Below are 20,023 nucleotides of genomic sequence, written 5' to 3' on the forward strand. Positions count from 1 at the left end.
AACATGTTATAGTTACAAATTATGATGTTGCACTTTTTAGTTATTTTGATGTTAAAGCAATTTTACGTCATCCAACTTTGGTTTGTTGCAAGTATTTTATGATGAAATTTGTTATTTAATATTATAACTTATTATTTTATAACGCTAAAATATAGTGAAATATGTTACACAATTTTTTTAAGAAAATAAAAATTTGAGTAATTTTTATGAGAAAAAATACGAGGACGCGCCATTTAATATTAACAAAAAAAAAGAGAAAAATAATTTGGGTCACCCACAACTCAACCCAAACCAAACCGGAAACAAGTGGGTTTGCCCAAATCCACCCATTAATATAACGGGTGGACGTTTTACGTCACCCAAACCAAAGTATCCTATATGGTTCTGGTCTTAGATTTGACCAAACCCAGCCCAAACCCACCCACGAACACCCCTAGTTAAAACACTCAAATTTTAAAAAAAAAAAAAAAATTAGTTCTTTAAAGTAAAGAATGTCGATCAACTTATTCTTTTCATCAAAATATCTTTATAGTTGACAACTATCGATCTTCATCAAAATATCTTTTTAGTAAACAACTATTAATCAAAGAAAGACCATAATAATCAACGTATTAAGTATTACCATTAACATTGACTGTTAAAAAATAAGGAAAATGTTAACAAGTGCCTCGGGGCACTTGTTAAGCAATTATAAAAGGAAATATTACTTCGGAAAATGTGTATTATATTTGAATAAGTGTTTTTTTTAATACAAATTTTGTGTTTTATTTCTACTTTTAGTTTCTTAACTAATGCCCCGGAGACATCGGTTAACAAGACCCAAATTAATACTAATAACTTGTCTTGACGCCACATCGTGTTTGTTTGTTTCGGTATGATGACGCCACTTAGTAATTATTGAAAGTGTAGAAAACATTAGTTTTAATACAAAATTTTCTTCATTTGTTTTCTTAACTACTCCCTCCGTCTCTATATGTAACCACCCATTTGATTTTATATTTGTCCTTAAATGTAAACTTTTTTTCAAATTACTAGATGCATTTATTATCTTTTTCCTAAACATGTCCCTAATTAATACTAATAACTTGTCTTGAAATATGTAAATTGATTTTATGTTTGATTAAACTATGGAAGTTACATTGCTACAAATAGGGCTAAGTTGGTAAATGTTCCTTATTAGAAAAAGGGAAAATCAACAACATAGAGAACAATAACTTAATTTTGTTTTTATAAATATTTGTACGATCAAAACATTTGAAATTATGTAAAAGATTTGTTTTTAGTTATCCATACTTGTAATTACTTTAAATTTGAGCCTGTTTCTTTTTCTAGCCCATCCTTACTTCCAAAATCTCCAGGTTTTCCAAGACCACTGCATATACTGTTGTTGATGTAAAATGCGGCCTGTTGTAAAAGCATTCAGAACTCCTGCTTACAACATTCATCGTGCGAAGTTTGTTTGCATCATGTTATAACAAGATTCTGAAGGAATGTGAAAACTTCATGTAATGTATGCATAATAAATTCTGCACATTCATTGTCAATTATGCTTGCCTGCTTATTGCGAAGGTCATTGCCAATTATGTTTGCCTGCTTATTGCGAAGGTATTCCCTAATTTTGGTACTTACAAATCTAGGGTATTCTATGATAACTCTATTTTTCCTTCTCATGCTCTCTTACTAAAAATTCTCTTGTCAAAAACATTTTCTTCAATATGTAGTTGATGGCAGAAAATATCATAATGCTTGTAGAACCTTTTTTATGTTCGATTTTGAATCAATCTTGCAGCATTTAGATAAATCATTTACTCTTTTGCTTTTATATTCTTTATAGAAACTGCCTCCAAATGTAAGCAAAATAGTACTTGCTATAAACATGGCAGAGATAAGCATTACTATCCGTGGTATACTTTCTGTGATCAATTTTATAAAAGAAGAGACCACTTATGATGATTTGAATAAGTTGTGGATTTATTACTCGTGTGAGAACTTTCATGCCTTTGCATTGATATTCATTACACTATTTGCATTGATGTTCATCACACTTTTGCAACTCCTTGATTTGATGGCGCTTCTAATTTTGTTGGATAAAGAATAAAGACAGTACACAAAAGCTAAAGGTACCTTCTTTTCTCTATTGATATCTGTCTTACTTGTTATTTCTCAATGAAAGTGAGGGGACTTTCCTCGATGGTCTTTATGTCCCATGATTTGATTGAGTTTGCAAACTTCTATTGGACCCTCGATGGTCTAACTTCATTCAAAGACCATCGAGAGTCCCATAGAAGTTTGCAAACTCAATCAAATCATGGGACATAAAGACCCTCGATGGTCTACTGGAATAGGCTTTTCCCCAAAGAGTGTTCTTCAAGGTAATTCTTGTTGCAACAAATTTGTTTTTATTTCATGGGATTGGATGATTGCATAGGCGTGTTTTTCCGTACACAAAGTGTCAGTTTGTTTACCATAGGCAAGCGTCCATAAAAATGCTAGGGTAGTGGGGAGGTAGAGGCATCTAAGTGTTCGGCCTAGCATTGGGGCAGCCGAGGGTGATGTCGTTCAAGGGACAAAGGAGGGAGGTCGGGGTGGATTTAAGTGAGGAGTATCTCGATGGGGAGGGCTTAGGGTAGAGAGAGATGGAGTGGCGGGGTGATGGGGGCAGCGGCTACGAAAATGGGGTGGTTCTGTATTGGCATCCCATTTTCACATTGTATATATTAGTCACCCCAGATTCAAGGGATAAAAGAGTTAAATATGGTTTTAGTTCTTATAAAATATCATCCTATCATGTTTGGTCTCGTACAAAAATTTTCATCTATGTTTAGCCCCTCATTAGCGATTTAGTTAACCCAAAATAAAATAAATCCCCCAGAGCTGCATCGTTGTTTTTTGGTTTCCGTGGTCTAAGTCTTTTTGCGATGTTGTTTGAGGATAGTGTCTTGATCTCATTTTAAGTCCAAAGGAGCATCGGTGCTTGGGCTAGTTACCGAGTTTCCAAAAGAAAAAATGTCCAGAGGAGCTAACTCCTCTATTTGAATCATTTGTTGGGAAAATGTGCAATTTCAAGTAGTATTATTGAGAAGACACATCAAGGGGTTTTCTTATATTGTTACTAATTTAAAGACTAATGTTATTGGTGAGTACTGTTTGGAGTATGAAACTACATATATGTAACCTGAGTAGGTAATGTATTTAATGTCTATTTTGTGTATACATGTTCCTAAAATATAGTGTGTGAATGTGTTTCACTCCGACTTCTTATCTCCAATGACAAAATTGTTTTTAAAAGGAAGCTTATATATAGGGATAGAGGTAGCATTGTTTATGAATCTCTTATTTTTGGGAAAACTTTTCATCATAAAGCTAATAGAGCTTTCTTGCTCATTTTCTGATGTAATTTCAGTTTCTGGTTGCAATGATTCATGCATCAACATCAAAACCAGTATAATAGAACCTGAACCCGGTAGACGCCGAAGAACAGACGGTAAGAAGTGGTGATGCAAGAGCGCGGTTCTTCCTGGTCAGAAGTATTGTGCAACACATATGCATAGAGGTGCTAAAAGGCGTTTTACAAACCTCGAATCTCTTCCTGCCACCACGGTTATTCCTAAAACTAGTGATATTAGTTCAGCTGTTACCATTGCTCAGTTGCCCTACCCTTCGGCTCCAACCGACATCCAGAAAGCGAATTGTTGGTCTCCGAGCACAAAACTTTCAATGTCGGTTCAAGAAAGTTCGCCCTTTGTTGATTGTAATGAGAAAAGTATTAGCAGCGGTGATGCTGATGATAGTAGTGCCACCATCACCGACACCATGAATGAGTGTAGCTATCTTTCTTTCTAAGTAGTTTTGTTTAATTTCTTGTAACATGTTTGGTGTTTATATATGAATGAACTTTGTTAACCTATCTGCAAACTGAGATCAGTTTTGTGTGTAAATGTGTAATGGTCTAACACATTATCAATATGTGTTCATGAAGAATATATGAATCAGATTTTCTAAGTTGCATTTTAGGTTTTTTTAATGTGAAAACCAACCAATGTGCACAGATTTGGGCCATTCAAAAGAAAAATGAAAATGAAAATGAAAAAGAATTTTGCTCTCCACCCAGCACGTTTTTCTCGCACCCTGCAAGCGTACCAAAAATACCCTTGCGCAAGTTAACTTGCGCAAGTGTTAATTGTTACGCAAGTTAAGTAACGCTGCGTGAGTTAACATGCGCAGCGTTAGTTAACTCACGCTGCGTGCTTTCTTAACTCAAGCATTTCGCTCGCTATTCATGTTTTTCCTTTGAAAAGATTAAATTCTTGTTAGGCTGGTTTAGATGAAGGTATTAAGTGTCAAGGAATGGACCTCATTTCGGTGGCACTTGAATACCTTCATCTAAATCAAGCCTGACAAAAATTTATTCTTTTCAAAGGAAAGCATGAATGGCGAGCGAAATGCTTGAGTCCCGTTGTTTGGCAAATTTGAATTTACCCCATTTCAGAGGTAAGACAATTGTTGTAGTTGGAAGGTACATTTCCGAATTGACGTACATGTCTTTTACGTAATGTAATGTAATGATACCACAATGTAATGTAACGTAGATGAAATTATATCTAAATAAAATTGTCTAAGAATTAATGTTGTGTACTTATCGAATTTATTTATTCAATACGTCATTTTTATTTGAATTAATGTTGTGTACTTATTATAATTCACTTATTCGATACGCAATATTTATTCGAATTCACGCTATCGCAATATTTATTTGAATTCACGCTATCACAATATTTATTTGAATTCACGCTATCGCAATATTTATTTGAATTCACGCTATCACAATATTTATTTGAATTCACGCACTCGCAATATTTATTCGAATTCACGCACTCGCAATATTTATTCTAATTTTATTCAAATTTATTTTATTGACTTTAATCTTCTAATTTATTTTTTTTACTTTATTAGAAAAAATATAGTGCGTTAATTAAGTCACGATGCGTGACTTAACTAACGCACCATATAAGCTGTGCGTGACTTAAGTCACACACGTTATAAGCTCTGCGCAAGTTAACTTGCGTAAGTTGGCCGGTTCTAAAAACTGAAGCACAAACGTTTCTTGGACGCTAGTCAATGGTCTTCAATGGTTTTTGCACGTTTTCCTTCACATTTGACCACGTTTTTTGACTCATTAATTGCTATATACCTAATACCCCCTATAAAAACCCTCACATACTTCCTCTTTTCCTCACATTTTCTCATCCCACTCTCCCCCCCTTTCTTTTCTTCTTGTTCTTCTTCTTCTTTGTTTCTTATTAGTTTCTAGGGTGGTTATACCGCTTTAGGTATATACCAGTGGCTTATGGGGGGAAGTAGTGGTCGGTCCGGTCGGGAAAAGGGCATCTTGATGTCGTTTTCCCCAGGGCTGATCACTATTTTTCCCATGAGCTATTTGGCATATACCGAAGAGGGTATCAAATAAGTTTTGACCTCAAGAGGGCATAAAAAAAACAAGAAGTAAAAATCAGTCTTATTAGCGCGACTTAACTCGCGTATTGCGTGACTTAAGTCACGCATAAATACAACGTGCGTTAGTTAAGTCACGCTGCGTGACTTAACTTGCGCAAGGGCATTTTTGGTACGCTTGCAGGGTGCGAGCAAAACGTGCTGGGTGGAGAGCAAAATTCAATGAAAAAAGTGGAAAATGGCTTCGTGCAGGTAATTGAAAAAAAGTGGAAAATGGCTTCGCCCATGTTCGGGAACTGGGGACCTTCAGTGTGTTAGACTGACGTGATAGCCAACTACACCACAAAACCATTTGTTGTTAGTTTGTACCATTTTTTTTATTTAACCATAATACAGATGACATTAATAGGAGTTCAGTATATACAGGTACGTTTTGTAAATTAATTCAGTCGAATCCAACTCTTACAATTTTAAATCTGGTTTGTAAACAAGTATAACTAAATTTTCTAAAAAAATATTCTAGATTTTTATATTTGTTTAGTCAATAAAAATACATACGGTGAGGGGTAAAATGAATCTCGAGCTAGGGTAAAATGACTCTCGAGCGTTAGTAATGTTTTACATATTTCTCTAATATAAATGTCAAAGGGTGGTAAATCATCATCTTTAATTTGTTTTTTTATAGAATAGTCTTGATGAAAATGTTTTTCACAACCCAAAAGTTGACCTAGTGGTGAAGACTCGTGGGATTAAGTCCCAGATTAATCAAACCTTGAGCTTAATATCAAATTTCAGGAAAAACACAATATTCCATGAATAAATTAACTTATTTATACATGTAGCGACAACTTAATTCCATTCTCCGATGAAATTTATTAGACATGCTACTTAAAAGTCACCTTGAACTCTAAATCTCTAATTGCTAATTTTTTATTTAGACTCACAGGATATACATTGATTTGATTTTCAACTCTACAAGTCATGCCAGTGAAACTATATAAGCACCCAAGTTTTTTAAAACTCGTTTTTTTACAAGACTTGAACATAAAACCTTGACGAATTGTCGTGTTTTGATTCCTCATTCGTTAATTCATATCGTTGTATCTTCATGTTGTTTAGAATATTTATATGTTCATTCTCATCATTGTTTTCGTGTGTATCATATTTAACATAGATTAAATTTTACTAGCCAACTCCTACTAGTTTTTTTTCCAATTTTACTAGCCAACTACTACTAGTTTTTTTTTTTTTCCAGCTTAGACGAAATAACAAATAAACACCACACAAACACACTCAAATGGCAACACCAGGGTTTGAATCCTTGAATCGTCGTCCCTTGACGCTGAAATGGCCAAAGTAACCAACAGTGGAGGACATAGTACTACTAGTTTTAATCTCTGTAAATTTGAATTTCTGCAATAATAATGTATTACTTACTTCAATAAAAGAGTGTCCTGGGGACACTCGTTAACAAGACCCTAAAAGTAATTCTTAATCTTGGTGAAGCCATAGTCTTCTTTGCTCAAGTTTGATTATGGTTCTCAAAGATGCAATAGAAAATCAATATGGAGTGTGTCTTGGGTTTCAATCAGTTAGCAAAAGCCAACAAGGACATCATAGCTATAGTTTGGCATGACACCATTTTATCTAACAGCACAATAAAAATGTGCATTTTCAACACAATTAAATTGCAAGCATGTTCCAACTTCAAAATCTCTAATCAGTTATTATGTTTGAAGAGTATTGTTTTGTCCTGCACGAAGCATTTCTCCAGGCATATAGATGACCAACATAGTCGATGGCTAAGATTCATACAAACAGAGAAAAATCAACTAAATTTGTGAAACAGGCGCATTTGCTCAACTCCAAATTGCCTGTGATATTATTTTGAACAAGAGCAGTGTGCACTCATTTCATTCCAAAGAACATTTTTTCTCAAATGCTTCCTGCTCTTTGCGGCACAAGTCAAATTCATTTGTATGGTAGTACATGCAACCGACGTAATCGTCCATCTCCTTCGTGCACTTTTGGTGTAGATCCTTGAGACTGCACAACAAGCATTTAATACTATCAACTGGAAATTCTTGAGGAGAAAATCAGTTGTGTAAGTGTAACAGAGAATGCTTCATACAATTATAGAAACTGATTAACACTTGCCAGTCATCAAACTGTAAACTCAACCATAAGTCCATAACAAATCAAATAAATCAATAGAAAAAAACATCATGTATCTTAGAGAACAACTATCATCATAAAAAACTGTTTGTATAGCTTAAACCTAGATAGAATACAAGGACTTATCTGGAAAGGCTCTAGGAATACTCTTGACTCTAGAAGCCATAGGCCGTTGAGCAATAGACTGAAGCAGCATCTCTAACAAAGGGAGAGGCCAGAGGTATAGGTCCGTTAAGGACACTCCTTAAGGACTTTCGGTCAGTTCAAAAACCATAAAGTAGGGCCTTAAATCTACTTGAATGGATCTTGACAAGGTGGATCGAAAATCAATAATGCCAGAATAAAAATACCAAGAAAAAGCGGGGAAGTGGGGCTAAGTAAAGCCAGAGTCAAGACTAAATGTCTATTTGACTGCCCAATCGTACATTTCAATAGTATTAAGAGAGTTTTCATATAGAAGTCTTGGACCCACTGGGGAAGAGACTGAAGAAAGTTCAGCTCTTTACGCTGGTTTTTAAATACAGAGGTATATTCTAATTCTTTCGAACATTAGCAAACATTGAACCGTTGAGCCTGAAAGAGTGAGAGCTTGATGAGATTTTTAGGGTTGATAGGCCAACCCGATTAGACGGACAGGAATAAGCAAGTAGTTGTGCCAACATACTATACCTTTCCAATGAATTGAATATAGAAGGGTTTCCCTTACTTCTAAGCAGAGTTATGTTGAAATTAAACTATTTGTAAAAGGCAGTGTATCCAGCGGTGTTAATGCCAATAAGTTTAGAGTTTAATAATGGTCATACACGGTCAGCTTAAAACAATTTTACACTGACATTTAATGAGAGACCACCATTTTTCCATCTCATACCACCAATTTCAAAACACCCTTATAAAAGCGGGGTGATGTGGCAAAATAGTTGATTTTCATTAGGTGTTACACCCACAATGCATGGCCTTTTTATCCATTTTTTTTTTTCCTTTCCACAAAAAAAGTGAAATGATTCTTAGTCTCAAAAGGCCAAGGAGTCATCAACCAGTACCTTTTTAATAAGGTGTTTGCATCTTTCAATAACTGAAAAACTAGAGAGTAATGGTTGCGGTGTGACCAATAATAATAAGATCCATCTAACATATGGTACTTTTGTGTTAAGAAATGTTTTATTCTAAAAACAAAGTACCAAAGGTTTAGTAATGACTTGTTAAGATCCATGAATTTGGTGATAAGAGGCTGAAGTCAGCAATAAACAAGCATGACGAATCCCCAAGACTATTGAATATTCAAACAATCACACGAGCCACTTATTTCTATGAAATTTTAAAATATTAATTTAATTGATATAAAATTCAGTGATGAATGGAATTTTTTTACGTATTGATGAAAAAAAAAAAAAGTAAATTAAAATTGACACAATAACCACTAAAAAGGGCCCCTTAAAAAATACCACTGAAAAGGGTATTAATATCGATTTAATTTTTACTTGAAACAAAAGAAAAAGAAACATAACTTTTTGAGATAGGAGCATGATTTTGTTTCTCAAGTATAAAAAATGAGGATTCCTAAAAAACTAACTATCGTCATCATATTAAATCTCAGGTTAAAATTCAAATATGCTAGCAGCATTCCCGTATTATAAAACTGTATTTTCATTTGAAGTTTCTTGTGAAAAGGAAAAAATCGCAATCATTCCCGTATTAAATTGGAACTGTTACAGCTATTCAACACTCTAATAAATTAGAAGCATGTCAAAACCAATATGAGTAAGATATGTCATGAGCAATCAAAAAGAAACTGGAAGAAATTTTTTCCAACAACAATCACAAATTGAACATAAACTAAAAGATTAAATTATCCAAGCATCCCTGTTCTGGTCTAGAACACTGTCCGAGGGTCCTCATTAGGGGCTGTTATCTAGGGTTTTGGGGAGAGTGTTGTGTACGTAGTGAGTCTGATCCTTGCTCTAGAAGCCAAGTCCCCCTAATATAGTGTTTCCTCTAGTGTTTCGTGAGTTTCTAGTCCCTCCAATCATTGCCAGGCCCAAAACCAAGTGAAGTGCAGGTCCCAGAGAATATTCTGTTCTTAGCTGGCAATGATTGGGTGAGGTACACGCTGTGAGTGAGGGTGGCACGCAATAGCTGGTCAGATTTTCCTTGATGTAGGTAACTCATTTGGCCAGCTCTCAAGGGGTTTTGTACCCCGGTCAACCTGCTTGACCTCGGTCTGCGAGGCCTGGCGCAAATCACTAGGGTACCAAGCAAGAAGTACCGAACACAACAGTGTCAAGGCCGTAAGAAAGCAGGTACTCTAAATTTCAGTAAGTGGTTAGCCTCTTTAAGGTGCTGTCGACCATATAGGGTATCATACAATCACTAACCAAGGTCTTAGTATCTACTTCGTATCAATAAATAAATAACAAGGGCAATGCCATGCAAGAGGGGAAAATGCCAGAACTTTGACATCATTCAGCTGGATTCAAGGGTAAAATAAATAGGTTTTGCATATTTAACTTTTTCCAAAGAATAGCGTGCTCATTGAATGCCTAACTCAGCTAAGGTTCCACACACAAACGGCCATTTCAACAAATGGTCCAAAATATTAAAATAAAAACAGAACAACAGTGACAAATAGAGAAATAGTGCTCAAGTATCTCAGTAACACAATTCCATTTTCTCACATATCACAATACATTGACATACAAATACAACCTACCCCAACTTACTGATAACATAATGCCGAGAATCTCACATTCGATAAGATACGACCTAAAAATGTGTTAAGAAGTAGGGAAAAGTCGCTTGCCTTACAAACCTTGTTTTGTAGGGTTGAGTTTAACTCAATTGAAATTCTAAGATGGTATCATACTCAAAGTCTATCCACCCCTGCAACTGCAAAAACCCTTAGGCTAGTGGTTGTGTTGTGTGATTCCACGTTGGATCTTGTGGAGCAAATACAATAGAATGCTTTGAAAAGGTGAAGAAGACACACAAGCACCCCAGGTCGTTAACAAAGCCTTCCATACTTGGTCCGATTGGAACAATCATAAGGTGCATCAAGTGTTCGGAGTAGAGTTGTCACAAAGACACAAACCATCCAGCAATTGGTTTTGATGCACCAACAAAGGGTACAATGAAGTGTAATGTAAACACGCCACTTTTTCAGAACACGAGATTTACCGTATTGGCTTACAATTTAAATGGCAAAGGCGGTGCGTTTGTAGCATCATATATGGTGACTGTCCCTAAATCCATGGATGGTGAGGCTCTTGCACTTCTTCATGCTATTCAAAGAATGTTAGAGCTTCACCAAGAGCATGTCATTTTTGAGGTGGATTGTAAAGGGATTGTAGACAAGTTTCCTACTTCTTTATTTGATGTTTATGATCTTCAGTCCATCCTTCACGAATATCGTACTTTAATGGACTCTTAACAGAACTATAGACTTATATTTGTTAACAGACAAGTTAATATGACAACTCATAAGCTAGCTAGAGATATTATATTATTACCTAGTCTCCATGATGCTTTTCAAGTACCCTATTGTATCTTGTTTTGGTATGCCAAAAAATCTCATTGTTTGGAAATTGAGGTTACGAGTAGTATATAAACAACACTCACACACCCTATGTTGTTAGTCTCAGATAGAATTGCCTAGCACTGACCCCCTAAAATTTTGTAGTGGTAATAGCAGATAGTGGGATAGCCACAATTGAAATGACTAAAAATCAGTGTACAAGGTAAACATAAATACTCAAAACTCGAAAAATACACAATATTAAAGATGCCATCATACTTAATAATATATGAACCTAAATTGTAAAGCAATAAAACTTAAAAAGAACAGAACATTACCCTTAAAAGGGTTCGAATTGACATTTATACTCTAGATAAAAATCAGTTTAAAAAAAGATTTGAGGAATTTCGCCTCAAAATCCTAATAGCAAACATGATAGCGCGGTTTGGAGCCACAATTTCACCGCAATCAACAGCCGCAACAACAGCTATTGTTGAAAGCGATTTGTGGACCAAAAGCATTGTGCCGAAAACTACTACTGCTATGCTATTCCACATTGGCACTGCTGTAGGGCGCTATTGACAACATAGCACACCTCAACCTAACTAGGCCTAAAGCGAACAATACATTGAAAACACAGCGAATTTGAGGTTGGAACATATTAATTCTTGCATTTTATACAAAACAACATAAGCATGTTTCCTTCAAGAGAAAAAAAGTTTATTCAACAATCATATTATTTCTTTTCCATGCTTTAACATCATCCAAGTAAGTAAATGAATTCAAACAGCATTGTAAAAACAATTCAAATAAGCTCTCAAAACACCTATACCCATAACATTTCACCTTTTCAAGTAAAATATAGCAACTAAACTAGAATCAAAATAAAATTTGTAACCCCTATCCCAAAAACAACCTCATCTAGAAACCACAGCAAAAACCAAACCAGCAGACAAACCAATCATACAAAGAAAAGAAACCCCACGAACCCTAACAAACAAAATATTCAACTGCTTCGCAACCTGAAGCGTCAGTGTCAAAATCTGCAACCTACCTTGTTCCTCCATCTTCTTAAAGAAATGCATTGGCTTCAAAGATTGACGCAACATAAAAGCCAAACAAAAAGGAAACGCAAAAGCCAAAAAGCTTTGCACAGAAACCTCAGTAATAGGTGAAGATCTTGTTACGTATGTGATCCATCCTCCAACACCAAGCTGAACTAGACCCATTAACGCTACAACCCTGCTTAATCCATAGATGTTCTTCATCATTCTTTCTAGAACCTCACGTGTTTCATTGGCAAGTGGTGATAAATCTCTTTCCACTGTTGGTCCTTCAATTTCTTGGTGCTTGAAATTTGGATTTTCACTTGGGTATGGGCTTGAATCTTTCTCTTTCTCTTTGTCAGAATCAGATGATGATGATGATGATGATGGATCATTGGTTGATAAAAACCTGGGTTTTGTGAATTGAGCAAAAGGGTTGTTAAAATTTGAAACTTTGTGTGATGAGAAAGTGGGTTTTGTTGATTGAGAGAAAAAGGAAGAAGATGGGTTGTGGGAAAAGGGTTCAAAGATTGGAAATTGAGGGTTGTTGAATAATGGGTTGGTTGAAGACGATGGAGATTGAAAATGAGAGGGTTTTAGGATTGAAGAGGTTAACCTTAACCTACGTGAAATGATGGCGGCCATTAGAGGAGTGTGATATGAGATAGATTGAGAAAGTGGTGAATTTTATTCTCTAGGTACAAGAAAGGTGTGGTTTTGCAAATAAACCATGTAAAAGTAATTATTAATTATTATTATTATTATTGTAAAAGGAAGCTGCGCATACGCAACAGAAAGTGTTATTCACTCAAAAAAAAAAAAAAAAAAAAAACACACAACAAAATCGCAAATCGCAAACGGCAAGCAGCAGGAACAAACTGGTGAGAGGGGAGTTTCTATCAATTGCAAACATAAGTAAGGGAGTTAAGTGTCTATTTAAAAACTAGAGGGGGTGTGAGTGTAGTTTAATGAAACCTCAAGGGAGGTCAGTGCAATTTACCCTTTAATTTAAATTAAAGAAGAAACTCACAGTCCAAGGACACAGCGAGTAACATCACGTCCCTTATCAAGACACTTTTCAGGATTATTTTGATCTTTCTTCTTACATTTCAGAAACTCCAAATTGCTTCGAAGATGCCATCAATACAGCAGATGTTGGGATCGGGTTTCCAGCAGCATCTACAGCACTCGACATGTTCGATTCACTCCTTCACCTGAAAAAATGAAACACCGAGAAAATTGGTTATGTGATTTTCTGGTTATTTTCTCGAGAAAATGAGGGAAAATTAAATGAAAGGGGGGAAAGGGGAAAATTGAAAATTTGGGAAAATGGGTTATGAAAAATGAAATTGAAATTGAAAATGGAGAATGGATTAACTTGAATTGAATTGCAGTGTGGTGTGGGAAGGAAGATAGATGGTGAAGATTGGGGTAGTGTATGCAACTGCTGTTATTTGTTTTTTGTTTACAAAGATAAAAAGTGATTATAGAAAGAATTGATTTTGACATTCTCTAATTTTGAGATTTTTTATAAAATATATTTTGTGTTGGTTTACCTTATTAAAAATTATTGATAAATGATTTTCAAAAGGAATACAAATTATTTGAAACAAGTTTTTCCTATTTTTTTAAGGGATGATATGCACTTTTTAAGATTCGTGAATTTAGCTCAATTGGTAGAAACATTACATTATATATATAAAAGAAAGATTATATATATAAGGGGTCAGGATTCATGCCTTAAACATTCACTTACTCACTTTAAGAGATGAATTTTTACCCAATAAACTACTTAAAAAAAAAAAACTTTTGTCCCTACCAAAAATGAAATCCTCCTAAATTTAAGTTAGTTTAGTCTTAAACTTTTAAATTTATGAATGATTTTTCGCAAAGATGATTAGAACATTATAAAAGTTCTTTTAAAAAATGGATGAAATCTTCTAAATCTGATCAATGGTGGGAAGTATCATCAGGTTTTGCTCATGACTAGTTTAACAAGAAATACTAAAAACATGGATGTAGTGAGATCTCTTCTCTCAACTACACTTTTTCATCTTCAAGACTCAAACTCAATTTATTTAACATCCCAAGTCAATCAAGTCTTAAGCAACCAAACACACATGGAGTGCGGAATCTAAAAAAGCATTACCAAGTCAACATCTAAATCCTAACAACCAACCCAAATTCCTCCTTTTGCATGTTCTTTAGGATCACAATCTTTAATTTTATCCAACTGTGAATCATATTTTTGACTTTGAAGACACGGTTACAGTAGGCAATATTTTGGTCTCGCACATGTTCTTGTGTTTGAACAGATTCGATCCAATTTTGTTTGGTTTGAGCAAAGTCTGGTCTGATACGATCTGATCATGTTTGTTTTCGACATTGGAAAAGAAGTCACAGGAGCTGAAATAAATTGAACCTAACTTCTCATTTGTGGTTCAACATGAGCAAACATAGTGATCATTTGAAATTGGAATGATAGAGGGGCACATCTTACCTTGATTTACATACATTCTAAAAGTATTTATAGTAGTCAGATTGTGAATTAATATGAAATGTTTTGCTGTAATCCAAAATCAAGAGTCTGACTATCATATGAATTGGACACCACATGTAAAAAGTCGTCGTAACAAGTAACGATACTACTCGCAGACACCCGTATGGTTTGCATTCTCTTTTATCCAAGGATGCTCCATTATCTTCTGAAGTGAGAGCCTTTTTGAAGAATCTTTTACCAGTAGCTGCACAAATTTACATGTAGCAGTAAGAAGAACAGCCTAATCATGGATATGTAAATGTAGATAGATATAATGTAAAACAATCATACCCGACTTATCAGATTTTTGGCATTTTTAGAAACATGAGGGGTAGGAGGGAAGTTCAGATCAACATCTCTTATCCTACACAAGTTTAAATACATTACATTACATATATACATAGGAAGCGATTTAGTTTACTATATGTGTGTGTGTGTGTGCGCGCGCACGCCATAAAGGAACTCATTCCATACCTTTTGAAGGTATCTTCTTGACTCTTAGCCTCAAATGGAGGAGCACCATAGAGGAACTCATAACAAAGAATACCCAGAGTCCAGTTATCAACTGCATAATCATGACCTTTGTTTTCTACCATTTCAGGAGCTAAATAATCCAATGTTCCACACATTGTCTTTCTTTTTTTTACAGATTGTACAGACCAACCAAAGTCTGCAATCTTAAGACGACCCTGTAAACAAGCTATTATCAAATTAGTTGTACAAGTTCCCTCAAAATTCAAATATAATTGTATAATCAACTGGCTAAAATGAACTCCCAATTGATATCTACAAATATCTACAATAAAGATTATAAAAAAGGATTGAAATGTACTGCAAAATGGTTTATGCTTAATATTATGAAGGTTACTGAATTCTTTAGATTGTGCTACCATCATTGACAGAGCAAACAAAAATATATGCATTGTTAGCACTAGAAAAGGGTAATAAAATAGGCAAAAGAATAAAAACATACCTCATGGTCAAGCAACAGATTTTCAGGCTTAATATCTCTGTGAATAACATGCTTCTCGTGACAATATGCCAATGCCTTTGTAAGGCTTAAAATGTACTAAAATTTTCAAATTTGAAATAAACAAACAGTCAGTATACTACAAAGATTTACTTCAAAAAACAATAAGCATAGAATGATAGAATATGACGTAATCCCTACTTAGAAATTCTTTGTAGTCCATATGACACTGCATTTTGTTACAAATTTAATTTTAGCATAACTGCTAAAATTATCATAGACATATCAATGGTATCATAACATGGATACTATCGCACACGGATACAGTCTACGAGAAACCGATCAAAAAATTAACAATCAAGATATGACATAGGCAAGATGCATTAACAAAAGCTCTCTCTCTCTCTCTCTCACTCTCTCTCTCTCTCTCTCACTCTCTCTCTCTCTCTATCTCTCTATCTATCTATCTCTCTCTGTGTGTGTGTGTGTGTGTAGTTTATAAAGCAACAGTTATGTTAATAACTTTCTCTTAAAACAACCTCTCAAAAAAAAACTTTCTCTAAAACAAACCATGACTTCTTTTCTCTCGCAACTTTTCTTTAAAGTCAAAACCAAACAAAATGACCTAACAAAATGCCTAGAACCAATGAAAATGTTCCTCCATAACTTAGATACAGTTAGGCATCCTCCAAAACAAGGCCAGGTCAAAGCAATGATAATAGTTTGTTAGAATGACATAAAAAGCAGGAAGGCATCTAATAGCTATGAAAAGGTAAGCAGGAAAGACAACCTTCATATTCCCATGTCATGAGTCATGACTCTAGTTAAAACAAAGTTCAAAACAGCATCATGATGATAATTCTTCAAAATAGGCATACACTCAATAAGCAAATAAAGGATTACCGTTGCAGCTTGTTTCTCAGAGAAATGACCTTTTTTGCGAAGCTCCTTGTATAGTTCACCATTATGAGCATATTCAAGAATCAAGAAAACACGCTCGGCATCATGAAACCAACCATAGAGACGCAAGATGTTTGGATGTTTAAGACTGATCTGTATCTCCATTTCCCTCCTCAGTTGGTGAAGAATGTTATACTTTTCTAGTTGTTCCTTAAAGATGACCTTCAATGCAATCACATATTTACTCTGAAAAAAAGATCAAATTTACTAAAGAATCTATTGGATGCCGCTAAATTTACCTGATCTACTCTCCTTAGTCCTTACTACAACATAATCTACATCTCTTCTCTCTATAGTCAAACCACCTAAACCGAATTTCAACCATCTTTTCTACAATAGATGTTACCCCCCCCCCCCCCCCCCCCAACACTCTATAGTCTCTATAATGTTGTCATCCATCATCATATCAAATCTCTACTACATTTAGTTGTTCATGACCAATTTGTACAATACAATAAAAACTTTCAGCAGTGAAAAAGGGGGGAAATTGAGTCAGTACCTTGACTTCTCTGGCAACATAGACTCTGCCGAATTTGCCTCTCCCGAGTGGCTTTCCGATCTCGAAGTCGTTGATCGACCATTCCTCCTCCCGTTTCTGATTTTGATCCATTTATGAGAATTTCTGAAATTTGAATCTGTTACAAGGAGAAAATTGCAATTCGAGAAGCAGAAGGAATCGTGCGAACCTGTTTGTAAATGTGACGGAGGCGCTCCGGACGTGGCTGGCGGAGGAGAATCGCACGAGAGGGAAATGGTGGTTACTACTCAATTCTGCTTTTGTCTTTTTGAATTTCAAATAATGTTTCTCAACAAAACAACTAAATAAAAACACTGTAATAAATCAATTCTTTTAAAATTAAAATACGTTAACAAAATATTATATTTTTTTAAAGGACATTAACAAAATAATAATAATAATAATAATAATAATAATAATAATAATAATAATAATAATAATAATAATCGTCATCCTAAGGCTCCTCAAATTAGAGAAGTTTTTAGTTGTAAGATTCGTCATCCTAAGGCTCCTCAAATTAGAGAAGTTTTTTGGTTTCCTCCTCACTCCAACTGGATCAAGTGTAACATTGATGAGCTTCATCCGGCAATCCTGGCAATTCAGCTTGTGGAGGTATTTTTAGAGATCACAACTCTGATGTAATTCTTTGCTTCGCTGAACCCCTTGGTATTTGTACAGCTTTTCAGGCTGAGCTCTGTGCTTTTATGAGAGTTGTGGAAATTATCTCTCAAAACCATTGGAACAACATTTGGATTGAAACTGATTCTTCTTTAGTTGTTCTTGCTTCCAAAAGTTCTAACCATGTTCCTTGGCATTTACGGAACCGTTGGAATAATGTGAAAGTCTTGCTGCTAAGCCTGCATTGTATTGTTTCGCATGTTTATAAAGAAGGTAACCAAATGGCTGACTCTTTGGCCACTCATGGTCTATATCTGAGTTCCATTTCTTTTTGGCATGATGTTCCTGACTTCATTAGACCTGCTTTTTTAGTAACAAAGAAGGTAGGACTAACTTTAGATTATTTTCTTTCAGGAAAAAGATCTATTGGGCATGTAATCAACCAACTAATTTATGGTTTTCTTGTTTGAGATCGTTACAATTGTTCATAATAGAAAGAAAAAAAATAATATGATTATTGCTTGAAATGAGGAAGAAAAGTTGCCTATACATTTTAAATTGCCCAAACCGTCATATTTACGTATTTGTGATTCGGAGAAGCCATTTATGTAACTAGAGAACTAGAGAAAAAAGTGATGAATTTTGTATACACAAGATGGAAACCAGACTTTTTGTCAACAAAGAAGAAGCAGATGGAAACCGGACCCACAAAGTTGGTACCCTTTATAGACGGTAATTTACTGAGGTGCACCTATGACTATGGTCCTCTAAATATAAGGTCCATACTATGTCTATATATATACTCTCTCGTTTAGTACAAGCAGTACTTATATATGGACCGCCGCAACCGAATACCTTTTCTTAGAATATGTGACACTTGTTAATTTGCTGTGACTGTGAAGTGAGTGAGTCCCAAGTAACATCAACAACATATAAATCATCATTTTCATGTCTTTAAGGAGAGTAAGCATGGATTCTGAAATGGAACATCTTAATCTGATGAACATCTCACCGTCCAACATATGAATTATCATTTCGCGATGGTTGGTTAGTTGAGCAACGACCCCGTCTCTCTAACCCCAACCACATTGACAAGGGAACCCTTCTTTTCTCTTAACAAGCATGCATGTATCTTTTCACTTCATAGTATTAACAAATATTACACCGTCAATAGATCATAATATAAAGACCTCAATGTTGGTCTTTCAAGAAGAGCAGAAGCAACAACGTCTGCGTTGGTTATTTGATCACAGTCAAGCATGAACGCTTCTTCAAGATGCTTGCAATTCTTAAACAAGTCGTAAACTAAACTGTTGTTGATGTAATAATGACCAGAGAGATTAACCTTGAGGAGTTTCAAAAGTGTCAAGGAAAGAGCCTCTACTCCAACAAGGAATCTGTTTGTGTGACTTATAAACTTTGTGGGGTAACTAAGGTCGAGTTCTTGGAGCAAAGGAAAGCAGTCCGTAATGAGGCTGATGTCAGTGCTATAGATAGAACCAATGTTGGAACAAGTGAGAGAGGTCAAAGTTGTAATCTTTTGGGAAAAAACTCGTAAACAATTTGTAGGAATCACAGGTTGGTTGGAGAGATTGAGCGATGTGAGTTTTAATGGAAAACCCGGTATTTGGATGAGAAGCTTGTTGTGGTCACCGTAGTAAGATGATATGTCAAGAGAGGTGAGGTTGGTGAACCTTTGGAAAAGGCGAGGAAGGAAAGGGAGGGTTTGATTAGAGATAGTGAGAGAGAATTTGTGATGGTTTGTGAGGGAGAGTAATTGTTTTGAGAAGACGGAGAGAGACTTCAAGTAGCTGTGGTCGTCGCTGTCGGTGAGGAATTGGAAGATAAGTTCGCAGCAATCATACGGTAAATCAAAATCTATTGAAGAAAGCATCTGTTGTTGCGAAGAATTGCAAGAAATTTTCTGCCTTTTCATGGTGGAGGACTGGAGGATGTCGTTGTTACTGATGATATGATGTCACATGCATGTGCCAAGCTAGGTTAGAAATAGGGTTTTTGGTTAGGTTAAAACGAAGGTTTAACTTCTTTTTATTATGAATGGTTTTGACGACAAATACAAATCAAATCAAATTGTTTTTATTTTTTTAATTTTTTTGGTATTATTTGTCACTCTTCCGGTAACTAGATATTAGGTTTCTTCACTACCAAAAAAAAAAGATATTAGGCTTCTTTGGGCTATTCTCAAGATCCTTTCAAATTCTTCTTAAAGCAAAGCTTC

At 35.2% G+C, this 20,023-nt stretch overlaps 3 protein-coding genes, 1 long non-coding RNA gene and 1 pseudogene across 5 annotated transcripts; 1 reads left to right on the plus strand and 4 right to left on the minus strand.

The window, feature by feature from the left end:
* The first annotated feature begins 843 nt into the window (after positions 1 to 843).
* Positions 844 to 3,981, plus strand: LOC146898150 (uncharacterized). Its single transcript, XR_015023564.1, has 2 exons — positions 844 to 2,120; positions 3,404 to 3,981. It is a non-coding gene; the product is annotated as an uncharacterized LOC146898150 (long non-coding RNA).
* Positions 3,982 to 6,948: 2,967 nt separating this feature from the next.
* Positions 6,949 to 13,394, minus strand: LOC146898151 (NADH dehydrogenase [ubiquinone] 1 alpha subcomplex subunit 8-B-like; annotated as a pseudogene). Its single transcript, XR_015021581.1, has 2 exons — positions 13,211 to 13,394; positions 6,949 to 7,497 (listed from the first exon to the last, which is right to left on the minus strand). The product of XR_015021581.1 is annotated as an NADH dehydrogenase [ubiquinone] 1 alpha subcomplex subunit 8-B-like (transcript).
* On the minus strand, positions 11,833 to 12,991 carry LOC146898152 (uncharacterized). The gene has a single exon (XM_085732924.1). The coding sequence runs from the start codon at positions 12,823 to 12,825 to the stop codon at positions 12,052 to 12,054; it is 774 nt and encodes a 257-aa protein (XP_085589050.1). The 5' UTR covers positions 12,826 to 12,991; the 3' UTR covers positions 11,833 to 12,051.
* A 1,198-nt stretch (positions 13,395 to 14,592) lies between the features above and the next one.
* Positions 14,593 to 17,462, minus strand: LOC146898153 (serine/threonine-protein kinase Aurora-3-like). The gene is made up of 7 exons (XM_085732923.1): positions 17,336 to 17,462; positions 17,149 to 17,271; positions 16,593 to 16,835; positions 15,693 to 15,788; positions 15,194 to 15,408; positions 15,011 to 15,083; positions 14,593 to 14,924 (listed from the first exon to the last, which is right to left on the minus strand). Exons 2-7 carry the CDS (start codon positions 17,257 to 17,259, stop codon positions 14,826 to 14,828), a joined length of 837 nt encoding a protein of 278 aa, XP_085589049.1. The 5' UTR covers positions 17,260 to 17,271; positions 17,336 to 17,462; the 3' UTR covers positions 14,593 to 14,825.
* Positions 17,463 to 18,634: 1,172 nt separating this feature from the next.
* Positions 18,635 to 19,720, minus strand: LOC146898154 (uncharacterized). The gene has a single exon (XM_085736510.1). The coding sequence runs from the start codon at positions 19,718 to 19,720 to the stop codon at positions 18,944 to 18,946; it is 777 nt and encodes a 258-aa protein (XP_085592636.1). The 3' UTR covers positions 18,635 to 18,943.
* Positions 19,721 to 20,023: the final 303 nt, after the last annotated feature.

Source organism: Medicago sativa, chromosome 8, assembly GCF_051527215.1.
Source record: "Medicago sativa cultivar Bolivia chromosome 8, Bolivia_mono, whole genome shotgun sequence".
NCBI lineage: Eukaryota > Viridiplantae > Streptophyta > Magnoliopsida > Fabales > Fabaceae > Medicago > Medicago sativa.